This window comes from Cyprinus carpio, chromosome B16 (genome assembly GCF_018340385.1).
Source record: "Cyprinus carpio isolate SPL01 chromosome B16, ASM1834038v1, whole genome shotgun sequence".
Lineage (NCBI taxonomy): Eukaryota > Metazoa > Chordata > Actinopteri > Cypriniformes > Cyprinidae > Cyprinus > Cyprinus carpio.
The window spans coordinates 22,327,940-22,342,830 of record NC_056612.1 but is presented as its reverse complement, the minus strand read 5'-3'; the positions used below and the strand labels follow the sequence as shown (position 1 = coordinate 22,342,830).

At 37.0% G+C, this 14,891-nt stretch overlaps 1 protein-coding gene across 4 annotated transcripts in view; it reads left to right on the top strand.

Moving 5' to 3' along the window:
* The window catches only part of LOC109106509 (neural-cadherin-like), a 140,389-nt gene that overhangs the window by 106,302 nt on the left and 19,196 nt on the right, over positions 1-14,891 (top strand). For all 4 annotated transcript variants that reach the window (XM_042741491.1, XM_042741493.1, XM_042741494.1 and 1 more), the window contains 5 exons: positions 2,008-2,175; positions 9,933-10,182; positions 11,575-11,702; positions 12,031-12,217; positions 13,493-13,636. In XM_042741491.1, coding sequence (XP_042597425.1) covers positions 2,008-2,175; positions 9,933-10,182; positions 11,575-11,702; positions 12,031-12,217; positions 13,493-13,636 — 877 coding nt within the window. The remainder of the gene's footprint in view (positions 1-2,007; positions 2,176-9,932; positions 10,183-11,574; positions 11,703-12,030; positions 12,218-13,492; positions 13,637-14,891) is intronic.

Sequence of the window (14,891 nt, the reverse complement as noted above, 5' to 3'; positions counted from 1 at the left end):
CACCTGGGCAGAAATATGCCTATGTAAAATGAAATAAATATATATGTGATTCAACAAATAGAATTAATAATTAGTAATAAATACAGTTGTTGCATTTTGCTTTATATTTATTTAAAATATTATAATATATTTATATATATTATATTAATATTAAGGATTTATAATAGTATTGCTTTACTTGTTTTAGTTAGAAAGCTCTATTTATATATATATATTTTTTTTTTTCTTTTCTTTGAGGCTGTCTCCAAATTGAGGTTTGTCAGATTTAGTTAACCTTTGGTTTTTATCCCTAAAGGAAACACATACGCAAACTTATATGAACAAACTTATGTTTAAAGATCACATGCACACATTCCTGTTGAGAGAAAACTCAGTACTGCTTATTGTAGTACAGGTACTTTGTCTTGGATGTGTGTGTTTTATAGAACACACATTTTTCATCCTCCAGAGAGACCAGATCTTATTCTTTTTTTGAATCTTGTTCTTTTTTTGCATATTAAACATGGTAGGGTCCCAAAGAGATTGTATATATATATATATATATCCATACAAACCTTAAGTCTGGAGGGACAGCGTTCTGTTATAATAGGCATAAAAATATGCATACAAATATTTCCTTTATTCATGTGGGAGAGTGATCTTGCCTAATCATTTTTATTTTATTTTATTAAACATCATTATTTTTAGCTTTTTTTTATTAAACTAACAAACTTTCATCTTTTAGTTATAATTAAACTTATTTCTTTTATATTTTTGTAACCTTTGACTGAGACCCAGACTTTCAATCCTAGGACTATAAACATAAACATATGATATTATAATGTAAACATCAGTGAAAAAAAAAATCATTTTAGTATTTATTCTGTTTTTTTTTTTTTTTTTTTTTTTTTTTTTTTTAAATGAGAGTGTTATGGCATCATTTTCAACATGACCAACAATATTTGCTCTAATAAAAACTAATACACAAATTAAACTAGTGAGAGTGTGAAGTGTGTTCTAAGAGAGTTTACTTTAAGTAATTAAGGCCAAAATTCCCATAGTTTATGAAACATCCATTCATGTGTATGTGTGTTGGTTGGTCTTGGCAGAAATGCCATGGTCTTCATTTTTCTGCCCACGAATGGCTGTCTGTCTGTCTCATATCTATGCTGGATTATATAAGCTTTGAGAGGTCGGGGGTTGATTTGACATTTAAAACGCTGTATGTGCATACAGAGCCATGGACAGAAAGACAGGCCATGCTCCAGTGAAATCTCCTGCATCTTGTTTATAGAGTCATAAGTGATGGCAGTGTTCAGTTAAAGCATCAGAGTCTGGACTTTATTAATTCACATTTCATGTCCAATACTACACTGCTTTTAACATGCTTTCATCGCTCTTAACAGAAATGGGTGTGTATGCAATTTCCTCAGAGCAGGTCATTAAGATGTATATACTGTACGTCTGGTTTTTCATTAGCCAGTCTGACCGCCTTGCATCACTTATGTCCAAGTGGATCAGTTTTAGAAAGGCAGACGATGTCACTCACACTAAACTCACCTGTCTTCAAATTGACAACTTAAACTGCCCCCCTGCTGTTATTCCTACCTTCTCTCATTCTCCGTCTGTCTCTTCCTGTCTGCCTCTTCCTTTCCCTCATTCTGACCTGAAAAAGCCAACATTTTGAAGCCAGTTAAGTGAAGTTTACTGCTGACTCAATCTTAATAGTGCTTTTCAATTATGAGTCATTTGAAGGAGTCTTTAAAGTAAAAAAAAAAAAAGAAAACACAGACACATACACACATCTAGGGTCTTAGCTGCTGTACATGATATTCTGGATGTGATACATGAAATGGATAATGGAGACCAATTCTTCAGGTGGAAGTATCAGGGATTTCTCTCATCTCTGAACCCCGTTGACAAAAAACCTTGCCTGTCTTCACCGGTATCAGTGACAACCTGTATTATTTCAGTGTATGCTGATAAGCCCCTAGGCTGGATTATATCACCTGTCTCTCGTCCTGACAGACATCACGGATCAGCCAGCAGATCATCGCTACAGACGGAGGGAGTCGGAGCAGCTCGGTCGACCTCACTGTCATCATCACCAATGTGCACAACCAGCCCCCGCAGTGGGAGCAGGCGGAATATTGGGTCACGATCCCTGAGAACACACCGCGCGACACCAAAATAGTGGTGAGATGTTCATATTCCAGAGTTTCCTCTCTGCTTTCTGTAAGAGTGTGAAATATGCCAAACATGAGGCACAACCACATTTCATAATTAAAAACCATGGAACATTAAAAGCATAGCTTTTCAGTCAGTCAGATTGTGCAGCTGTTCCTAACTGGTAAAATAGTATATAATTATATACACTACCATTCAGAAGTTTGGGTTTGGCAAGATTTTTCAGGTTGGTAAGGTTTTTTTTCTTATGCTTACCAAGACTGCATTTATTTGATCAAAATGCAGTTAAAATAGCAATACTATAAATTTTATTTGAAAAAATATAATAAATGACTATTTTTTATATTTGAATATATTTTAAAAAGCAGCTCATTCCTGTGATGGCAAAGCTGAATTGTCAGCATATTTACTTTTTCAATGTCACATGATGTTTCATGATCTTCATTGTATATTTTGAATATACACACATGAATATACACACACGCATGCTTTTCACCGGATGTCGATAACAACCCAAGTAATCCATACATACAAAGAAAACAAAACAAATAAGTGCAGAAATTAAGTTCTATGTAATAAAATGGAATGACACAGAGAAAAAGTATTGAACTACTGAAATTTATTTAATACTTTGTACAAAAGCCTTTGTTGGTAGTGACAACTTCAAGACGCCTCCTGTATGGAGAAACCAGTCTCATGCATTGCTTAGGTGTGATTTTAGCCCAGTCTTCAAATCTTGAAATTTCTGTGGACCTCTTCTATTAACTCTGATCTTTAGTTCTTATTTTCTATTGGATTCAAGTCAGGTGAATGGCTGGGTCATTCTAACAGCTTTATTTTCTTTCTCTGAAACCAATCGAGAGTTTCCTTGGCTGTGTTTGGGATCATTGTCTTGCTGAAATGTCCACCCTTGTTTCATCTTCATCATCCTTGTACTGTAGGTGTTGGGATTGAACCAGCTAAAATTAATTTCCACTGACTTAAGGGCAGGATTGCTTTCTAATTACTGATAGATTTCAGCTGGTGCCTTGGCTTTCCATGCCTTTTTGCACCTCCCTTTCTTCATGTGTTCAGTACTTTTTCCCCGTCTCATTCCATTTTATTACACAGAACTTAATTTCTGAATTATTTGTATTGTTTTCTTTGTATGTATGGATTACTTGGGTTGTTACCGACATCTGGTGAAAATTTCAAGTCAACAGCATCTTTAGAAATATATTTGAAAAAATGGTGACTCAATACTTATTTTACCCTCTATGTGTGTGTGTGTGTGTGTGTGTGTGTGTGTGTGTGTGTATGTGTGTGTTCTTTTCTTTGCTCTTTTGACATGTAGTATGTGAAATGTTCAACATAGCAACTCATCTGTGTGTCATACAAATAGTGCAATCCGTGCACAAGATACTTGACTCACTATTGATTTCAAAACAGGTGAAGCACACATAGTACACACAAATGTTTTTTTATTATTATTATTATTTAAATATTTATCAGTATTTCTCAGTATTCAATACATTTAAAGTATATATTGTAATCAAAATACTTCTTACTTCATCTGCCATATTAGTTTTATTTTTTCTAAGCTTTTCTCTGTTGATCTCTGACTACTCAAAAAATAAATGCAATGCTGCCTTTGACCAAAATGATACATTTTAACAAGCAAATCTGCATTATTAAGATACCTGCTTTTTGTAACAGCCTTTGCATCAGGATCGCATTTATGATCTTTAAATGCAGTTCAATGGGTTTTGAAACAGAGGAGTGGTTTTCACTAACAATGCCTCTTGCTTTGTTGTGCTGTTGATAAGCAAAGGTAGAGTGATGTGACTTTCTTACCGCTAAGGCTTGTCACATCTTATCCAGCCTTCATCTTGTTTGCTATTTCGGCCTGTTTCATTCGCTGTCACATTTTACATTCGTCTGGGAGCTTGTACCCACAGAGAGATCAGCATCCACAAACAACCTCATCTGTCCAGCAAACTCAAGCAGACTGCTTGTCTGAACATTCTATTCTAATTCATTCAAAAGGGGCGAAAAGGCCAGTCCTGCGAGTCCGTTTTCCTCACATACAGCAGATTTATCAGTGAAGAGTGCCAGGAGGAGTTCTGCTGGAGTCACTGTGTTTCCCTGACATCAGCGGCTTCCTCTGGCTGCTGCCAGCTATTCTACAATCTGTATGAACCTCCGCATCTGTCTTAGCAATCCTCGGTGGCACAAACTGTGGTGGGGATGTGCTCTTCTTCGTGTTGCCACAGGATGTAAAATAGGCTTAGGTGGGATGTTTGATCTTAAAATACCTTCTTTCCCCGCTGGCTTGTAAAGGGTGGTTGCATCGGCATGGGTTTTAGTGTGCGGAATGCTTTGCTAGTCATTTTTACAAACCTGTTTACACTGAATGGGAAGTACATAGAAACACTCATAGATAGATGTTCTGTTGTAAAACCTACTTAGCTGCCTACTTTGACAGCTTTTAAACATCACTTCCACATGAAGGCTCTTCCAAAAGGTAAGCAACCACAGTCTGTTGCATTATAATAAGCAATATGTATCATTTGTGGATAAGGCAATCCCAGAACTTCAACAAACCTATATAATAAAGCAAGATAAGGTGTTTGGAACAGAGATTTACTATATGCACATCCACCGTCTACGTTGTACGTATTCAATGGGATGAAGAACAGGAAAAGAGCTAAAATGGCATGTTGCATAGTAGTTTCTAATTGGCTGGGACTTGACTAGCAGCGTGAAGCTCAGTTAACTGCATTCATCTCCTGACAGCCCGCCCTCCTCTGGGGGCTTCTGTTAGCATCCCTGTCAAAGAAAATTAATATCGTCCTAATGTACTGATCCACACGCCGCACGTTGAGTATTTTAATACAGATGTAGTTTTTTTTTTATCTCTCTAATCACCTTCTATAGAACTCACTTCACTCAATTATTTATATTACTTAACATCCTCACTTATGCGAATAGCATTCTAACCTACACTGCTTTCATATTTATACTAGGCTTTGCTCTGAACAAAATGTTTTCAATTCTAAGTATAGACACAAATATATATATATTGTGTCATTTAAATGTATAAATGTATGTGTGTATTTCTATATAATCTGATCCCCAACACAGCATGAATTCTGCTATTAGCAGGGTATTAGCAGTAAGTAAAACTGTCACTTTCTAGGGCACAATATCCAATGTGACCGCACTGAAGCGTATTTTATGACGAGCACTGAAAAAGAGCCACCGCAAGGCATCTCTGATCAGCTTTTTCTTTCTGATGCCATTGCTGTGTAATGAGATGATTTCTAATTATTGCTAATTTCATGGCACCTCAGGCTGTGATCATTTTGCTGGGAGTGTCATTACCCATCTTATCATTTAGACATGTTTTCTGAACAGCTCTCTGCACCGGATCTCACCAGCTACTCTTTGTCTCTTTCAGTCCTTTTGTGCGTTTTTTTTCTGATTTTGTAAACTGATTTTCTTTGTTTATACAGGACATGAGACGACAGCTCTCAGAATGTGTTTTGTTCTGCCATCACTCCATTTATGGTCTTGTTTGTACCTGTTGCCAGTTCAGGGCCAATAGTTTCTAATTGTGCTAGTTTTATTTTGTCTACAGTGGTTCTTAATTCTGGTCCGCACAACCCCCCGCTCTGCGTATTTTGCATGTCTCTGTTGTTTAACCGGATTCAAATTCCCAGCTCGTTAGAAGAGAGCTCCATGAATGAACTGTGTTCTGATTGACATGGTCCCTACACAGTAGCTATGTTTCCATCAACCTATTTTTATGCGCATTTTGGAATATTGCATTAAAAAATGCTGGATGGAAATGCCAAGATGCACATAAATCTTAAAAATTTACTACAGAATTAAGTTAGAATGGAAAGGAACATATGTTTCTTTTGATCTTGAATCATGGTGGTATATCCTGTGAGAATGGAAAGGAACATATGTTTCTTTTGATCTTGAATAACCTCTGAAACGATAAGAGTAACTTACAAAATGTGCAGAGTGGGGCGACAAGAGGACCAGGATTAAGAACCGCTGCTCTAGTATATGAGTATTTACATATGTTTCTTTTGATCTTGAATCATGGTGGTATATCCTGTGAATGTTGGTGTTAGGGACTACCCTCATAAAAAAGTCACTAGGATTTGTTTTGAACTGTTTCTTTAACTAATATAACTGGACTCGGTGAATGATTTTTTTGAAGAAAAAAAAACTTCTCTGCCTTCATAAATCCCTCCCTGTTGAAGCTTGTATAGATGATGTTTTAAACATAGTATTTCTAGCACTTCTTGTTTTATTGCCTCCCTAAGATAAATTACTTGTAAGTCGCTTGGATAAAAGTGTCTGCTAAATAAATAAATGTAAATTTTATTATTGATCAGCAAGCTAGACCATTACCAAACCAGCACTAACTAGCCTAATCAGCTATGACTAGTGTGAAAATTTAGCACAGTAGCTGTATTAGACTGTCTAAGCTGTACTGTATAACCTCTCTAAGTTATCTGTAGTTTCAGCTTTTAAGTTTCTGCACATCTGTGTGTGTGTGTGTGTGTGTGTTAGCATTAAGTTCACCACAGTGTGTATATGAAGGTGATGGTCCTGGGGGCAGTGTGTCAGAGCAGATCTGTGCTTCCCTGCCCACTCTCATAGCTCTGCTAATGGAGGATGTACCTGGAGGTCACCTTCGGTGTCTCTTCAGTCAGAAAACACGATAAGTGTTGTTCCTCAGAGCTTTTTATCACCTCCCTTCCTGCACTCTGTTGAGTTTCAGTACTTTTCAACCACTACTTTGTCAGCCCCTCCACACTTCTTTTAGTTGGATGGAATGATTATAATTGCAGTCGAGGGGTTTCAAAACACAGGTCGCACAAGTATTCAGATGCAATCACTGGCTTTGTTAATGGAACGCACCTTGACAATTTGACAAACAAGCTAATTTTCTTTATCCTTCCTTTCACGTGTCTCTATTTCCCTACCTTCGACGCCCACACTGACGGCCGAACTCTAACACTGATGTTCCCTGTAATATGACTTGAAAAACAAAGCGCTTTACAACAATTACAGTCTATCTCTCTTTCACTTCAACCCTGCAAATACAGTATGAACTCCCTAATGTGAAATAACTGTAGCAACTGGCAGTTCAAATCTGTTCTGTGCATTGGGAGCCTTCATGCTAATTCATCCTCAGAACTCTAAATACAATTAGGCTTGTTAAACAGTATAATGCATTCATTAGCAACACTGAGTAGCCTTGTTGTGCATCGAGTGCTCCTATTCATTTCTCGCTCTCACTTCCTCCCCCCTCGCCTTTCTTCTTCATCTATCTATCTGTCTCTCTGTCTAACTAATTAAAAATTTAAATATCAGTCAGCTCATTGTGGTATTATCTCAAGGAATGCTAATTAACACATTTTCAAAAGCAGTAATTGCAACCTTGAGGATGTAATTTAAAGAGCCTTGTTCGTGTGCATGGATAATGAGAACGCCGTTCTCATCAAGCCTGAGAGACGTCCACTAATAAACTCTTGGAGGGAAGATTAGACAGGTTGGGATTTGAAAGTTGACCAAATTTCTGTTTAGCTGAATAGGGGAACTTTCGGTAGTATGAATAGTTTAACCCCACGGGTGGTTAACCAAAAGAATGGAGTGGTGGGCTGGTAAATGAAAGGCTGTAGGTTTAAATCCCACAACGGTTGATCTGTGAAATATCACCAGTGTACTCGTGATCAAAACACTTAACCTTGGGTTACTCCAGATGGATTTTCCCTGTAGAAACTGCACTGTAAGTCACTTTGGATAAAAATGTCAACTACATGATGAATTAGTTGAAATTAAGGTTTTGAAGTGACGGCAAGATGTCCCAATGGACAGGAGCACAAGCCTACGTAACTTCTGAGGGATTTTTTTTATCTCAAAATATGCCGTTTTGAGGTGTGTTGAGAGTGTGTAAGTGACTGTTTTAGGCCTCACAAGTTCTTTGTATGAATGCCATTTTATACTATTTTATCTATTAATTTTGAAAGCATAAGAAAATACTTTTTTTCATCAAAAAATTAATTCTTTATGGTACTTCTCTTTGTATTTATTTTTTTATTTTGTGAAATTATTTCATAAACCCTCACATTAAAATGTACATATTACATTTAAATAATAAATTATATACTACTTACATTAATGATACCTTGGGTAGGAAATATTCTATCTAAATTCATTCAAATTAATGTATTCATTTAAATATATACAGTATTACAATTGCATTATGTCATAGAATGCTGGAAAATCTTCATGAAATTTACTTCTTTACTTTACTACAATAAAATTGTTAGGTTTGAGATCTGCATCAGTATTGAGACAGTCAAAATAGCATAGGTCAGGGAAGTTAGAGTAGATCTGTCAAAGTGACTGTGGCAAATAAGTTCACTGAATAGGTCATTTCTGTTGGGGAACGCATACCGGATGGCAAAACCAACCCTTAAAAGCAGGAAGCAAAAGCCACAGAGCTTTTAAGATGCTTGTTTTCTGTGTTGCAGCGGGCGGATGCTCTCAAAACCATGGCTAGGGTTGATTTAATGGCTGACTGGACCCATGTTCTCTCTCTACAACTCGTCATTTCTCCATCTCTCTCTCTCCACACACCTGTATTTTGCTCTACCTTTTAACCCCTTTTCTCTGTCATCTGTATGCCAAGCATTCATTACTCTGGATGACCATAGATGGTTTAGGACTTTCTCTTTGACTTTTGACTGTTGGCTTTGCTGTGCTGTTGGCTGTATTGTCTCTGGAATGTTTTGTTTGCTTTATAGTGTCATTTGGTTGATGGTGTTTTGGGTTAAATGTGTTTTTTAGTCAGCTAAAAGATATTTGAGTTCTCATCACAGACAATTTCCAGCTGTAATATTGGATTTTCCAAGCCAAAATCGGTTGTATGTCTTGTATCCAAGTACTATGCACATGTTTTTGGCTGAACACAGAATAAACAATGAATTTGGCTTTTAGGCTGTGGCATTGCACTTCTAGCCAAGGTATGAGAACAATAAAAAAATTCCATTTATTCAGGTAAACAGCCAAGTAGTAGTAAAGTTTTATATGTTTTTTTTTTAGTAAAACATAAATATTTATGTTCATCGCTGGTTTAATCACTGTTAATATAGTATATTAGGATCTGGAATAAATTATCTAATTCATTTATTTTAAGCCAGAGAAATACTGCTCTGATTAAATTATAAGTAATATACTAATTATGGTTATAAAATCTATTTCTTACTCCTTAAATAACTTTGTTTTGTTAGTATAATGCAGCTCTGTGAGACAGAAGTCTGGAAACTACTACTGCAGAAAGTTACTTCATAACTGTCAATATCAGTTCGATAAGCAGTTGGATGGATTATAGATGAACTGTGTCTAATGTATTCACACGCTGCAGTCAGCAGACTCTTGACTGACGGTTCTGCTGATTTCAAATGCCTTCTCACAAATAATGCTAACTATCATGTTTGAGGTTTGGGAGAAGGTTTTTACATCTTACTCTAATATATGTTTCACAATGAAAAAATCATATAAAATATTATAGCACATCCAAGCGGTTTTTACCCAATTACACACACAAACTCATATGCACATCAAAAGGTTTTAGACGTAACAGGAACCTTCACATCACTACTGACACATCTTCCCTTTTCAAGTCATAACATTTCAACATGTAGGCCATATTTCATTTTATATCACCAACATAAAGCTCATTTCCCCCCTCCCAACAGACCATCAAGGCGACATCCCCTCTTGGTGACCCCAGGGTGACTTACAACCTGGAGGAAGGTCAGGTTCCCGAGACCAACATGCCTGTGCGCTTCTACATCAAGCCTAACCGGAGGGACGGTTCTGCCTCTATCCTGGTGGCAGAGAATCTAGACTATGAGACGACACGCTTCTTTACGCTCCGAGTGCGTGTACAGAATGTGGCGGCTGTACCACTAGCTTCCTTCACCACTGTCTATGTCAACATCACAGGTGAGAGATACCTTAATGTTCTATAAATTACATCAGAATTATATGTAAACGTAAATATGAGGACCACACCTTTGGGGTAATTTTCTATATATAACATTTATTTATTGTACATTTAAACAATAGATAGAATAGAATAGAAAGTTCAAAGAACAGCATTTTCTGGAGTATAAATCTTTTGTACCATTATCAATATATGGTACCATGTCTAGAAATCATGGTAACACCATGCTACTTTTATCCTTTGTATAAGACAAAGAGAAAGAAAGAGAACAAAAATGCATAAATCTGACACAATGATAATAGTCCATGTTGACACCTCTCACTAGTGCGCTACAAATATGCCTCGACAACCGGTTCCAAGCTGCCTGTGTGCCCTCAGAGAGGTAAACACATTTGCGGTAGTTTAGCAATCAGCATTTCATGCCAGCGCGTTTTCTCAGAAGCACAGCAGTGTCTGATCTGATCCACTGATTGTGTTTGAGCCGCTGACGCTAATGTTTTTTTTCCCTTTCTTCATAGCTCATTTAGCCTGTGTTGTGCATTTGTACACAAAAGTGTTCTCTGCTGTCATTGAGTGTATGTGGAAAACCAGAGCGCTGATGAGTGCATGACAGGCGAAGGGTGGGGGGTGGGGCGTAGAGCAACGGTGTGTGTGTGTGTAATAGGAACATTGAAGAGCTTTGGCACCGACACACATCACTTGAGACCACATCAGCATTAATTAAGAGGAAAATGGAGATTGAAATAGAGGGAAAAGGAGACAAAAAGCCCACGGAAAAACTAGTTTAGAGGGGCTGTAATCTGCGAAGAGCAGAGAATCCAGACAGTAAACCTGCATTAAGTGAATCCACACATTAAAACCTGCACTTATTCTTGCCTAACTTATGAAGAGTTAACCTCAAACCAAACGTGATCACAATGAACGAAGCCTTAAAATAAAAATAATGAAAAGACCAACAAATGACCCTGAAAGAGACTTTTAAGTCACACTTAAAAATGCCATTGAATTAGATATAAAATATCAAACTAAGTTGGGTATATTTTAAAGAAAGACTGCAAAAGCAAATTTTTCAAGTAAATTGTTTAATTCTATAATAGTAGATATACTGGTACTTTATGGCAGTCAGAAATAGTGAAATATTCAGAAAAGTGACAATTGTCAAGAATCTTTTGATTGCAGGTGCGTAATTTTGTATCTAATGCAATTAAATTTCAGATACTTTTTGGGGCCACTGCATTTACACTCTTAAAAATAAAGGTTCCAAAAGGGTGTTTTTGCATTAATGCCATGGAAAGACCATTTTTTGTTCCCAAAAGAACATTTCAGTAGAATCCATCTGACGATTTCTTTAGTGGTTCATTTGTAACAGATTGCTTTCTCTTTTTTTTCAGATGTGAATGACAATGTTCCCTTCTTCATGTCATCCACATATGAGGCGACGGTCCCAGAGGGTGCGGAGATTGGCACTTCAGTTGCTCAGGTATCAGCAACTGACCTGGACTCTGGTCTCCATGGAATGGTGAGACTCTTCTGATAATGTTCCCTCCTGGTTCTCTCTAAAGGCCGATTCACACTGCACCGACAGATGCAAAGAAATGACAACACACATCTTCGTGTTTAGTTTTGTCGGTTTGTTGTGTTTGTTGGCCTCTGTTGGTGTTAGTCGGCACTTGTTTTCAGTTTTTTTGTTGATTCTCTGTTAGTCTGGTCTTGAAATGTCTGAGAAGTGATGTACTGTTATCTGGTGACTATCGCCATCAGTCTGCATGTGAATTGGCATTAAAACTCTCAAACTACCTTGATGCAAAGTTCTTTTTTAATCTTGTTTGGCATTCTTTCCTCTCTAGATTAACTACATCATTCTGAAGGATCAAAGTGGCGACTCACAGTTCTTCAGCATTAATTCCTATACAGGCATTATCCACACCCGGGCCACCTTTGACCGTGAGCAAAAAGGCTCCTACTTAATCGAGGTCCAGTCTCAGGACAGCTCAGAGTCGGCCCGACCCGGTCAGCAGGGCCAACCCAACACAGGTGTGATCCATCAAGCATGTCTTCTTAACCCCTCGGTTAATCTGTTTCCCCCTCAAAGTGAAAAAGTGAAAGTCGTGACATTTGCCAAGTATGGTAACCCATACTCGGAATTGGTGCTCTGCATTTAACCCATCCAAGTGCGCACACACACAGCAGTGAGAAGTGAACACACCGTGAACACACACCCGGAGCAGTGGGCAGCTATATCCAGTGCCCGGGGAGCAACTGGGGGTTCAGTCATGGGTATTGAGTGTGGAAGAGAGCACTGTTCATTCACTCCCCACCCACCTACAACTCCTGCCAGCACCGAGACTCGAACCTGTGACCTTTGGGTTACAAGTCCAACTCTCTAACCATTAGGCCACAGCTGCCCCAACCAATTACAGCAGGGCACACCAGCCTCCAGGATGAGCTCCATTCATTAAGACTTCAATGAGTCACGCCTAATGAAGAACTAATGCCATCCCAGGGATTTCTGTGTAATATAGGCGGAGTATAATATAATAAGACTGCAGTTTTAATATTAAACAGTCATTAGGATGTTTAATCTAATTTATAGAATAGATCATTGCTACAAGTTTTCACAAATAATAATTTCCCATTAACACTTTCTATGAAGTCTGTGTTCTTGGAAATATGTTTTCAAAAAAGCTACAGTATATGAGACCATTAAGGCTTTTATTCATTAAATGAGACTGATACAAAAATGTTTGTTTCAAATCACTGCTGTTCTTTTCAACTTGATATTCATCAGACATTCCTGAAAAAAACTGCATAGTTTTTAATATTGATAACTATTGATAAATGATTTTTGAGAACCGACGCATATTACAAAGGATCATGTGACACTGGAATAATAATTGCTTAAACTTACACTTTGCCATCACAGGAAGAAATGACATTTTAAATATAGTAAATTAGAACAAATTATTAAAATATATAAAATATTTTACAATATTACTGTTTTTACTGAATCAAATGCAGCCTGGTGAGCATAAGGAACTTCTTTCAAAAACATTTTTAAAAATCTATTCAACTTCAAACTTTAGAACGGTTGTGCAAAAAAATACATATACGCACATATTTACATTTCACTTGAGCTTCGATGATAATTACATTTCATCATACAATGAATGCCAATGACTTTGTTTTTGTTCTGTTGTCCCATCTTGGTTTGCGTTATAAATTAATTATCCATAAAGAACGCCTTTTCTCTTGAGAGACTATATGCAGTGATGTGATCTGGAAGTAATGCACACCTCTTCTGCCCTTTAGACACAGCCTACGTGAGGGTTTTTGTCACAGATGTTAATGACAATGCTCCAGCCTTCTCTCAGCCTGTATATGAGATCAGCGTGGAGGAAGACAAAGAAGTGGGCTTTGTGGTCATTACCGTTACAGCTAACGATGAAGATGAAGGTAATTTTTTTTTCGTTGCGTGTAGGTGTATCAAATATCTTATTAGGGTGGTCCTGTCACTTGTCTTTAGTTTGTGTTTTTTGTTGTTTAGTTTTGTTTGTTTGTGCAATGATTTCTATCTGACAGCCCACTGATATATTTGACAGAGATGGAGGAGGAGGGGTTGCAAAAAGAAATTGAGCGAAATAAATCTAGGTGGAAAATTCACTCCTTTTTGTGCTGAGCTTGTTAGCAAATCTCTGTGGTGAATGTGGGTGTAACAATTTCAGCACCCCATTTGATGTTTGTCTCTTTGATTTGTTTTTCTTTGTTGTCTTCAAGAAAAAGAATTAAATAAGTAGCAGGCCTTCTTTAATGATTGAAGTAAACCCTTGTGTGAAAGATTTTGCGTAGAAATTTACATGAGATGCCTGACATCTGAGGGACCAGGCAAATAACCATTGAGATTTTTAAATGGAACGGAATAGGCAGCTCTACACTTTTGAAAAATATACTGAAATGATAAAAGTAGTGTGTAATGGGAGATTTTTGACAAAACTCTCGAGAGGCTTTACCAGGTGGTGTAACCAGAGATTAAAGGAGAAAGAAAATACCAAGTGTATTAAACAAGCTGCACAGATTCATTTGTCTATTGTCTATCAGTCAAACTAGCGACTATTGTTTTATTCTGAGTGCTCTTTTCCATATGGCACCACATTAATGCCATAAAAGGTTCTTTATTCCATGACTTGAGGAAGAGTCATAAGGAATGTCAAAAATCTAAATGTTTTGTTATCCCCTGTAATTCTTATCTATTTGGTATTGATACACTTTTTGATGCAGGTGACATATTGTACAGGCTTCTATAGTTTAAATATTTTGACTTAGTTTTTTAAAAATAAATATAGATAGTAGTTTGTTTTTTTTTGGTTTAAATTTGTAGTAATTTTGTTGTATGCTTTTGTCATTTTAATACATATATTATTTCAGTTAACTTTTATTTAACATAACTATTTTAAATGGTCAAGTAAATGCTGACAGAATGTGAATTGTCTGACGAACCCTATTATCTTTAAGATAGCACCGAGAGGTAGAAATAGGGACAACATGCCATTTTTGTTGTCCAATCCGCACCGCACAGCAGCATACTTTTGGTATTGTTACCAAAGTATGCTGAACCCCTCAAGGGCAAGCTGAAACTGCAGGGAGTTCATGTTTATTTCAATAGCGCACAGACTTTGCAATGATGTAACTATCACCATTACACCATTTTACA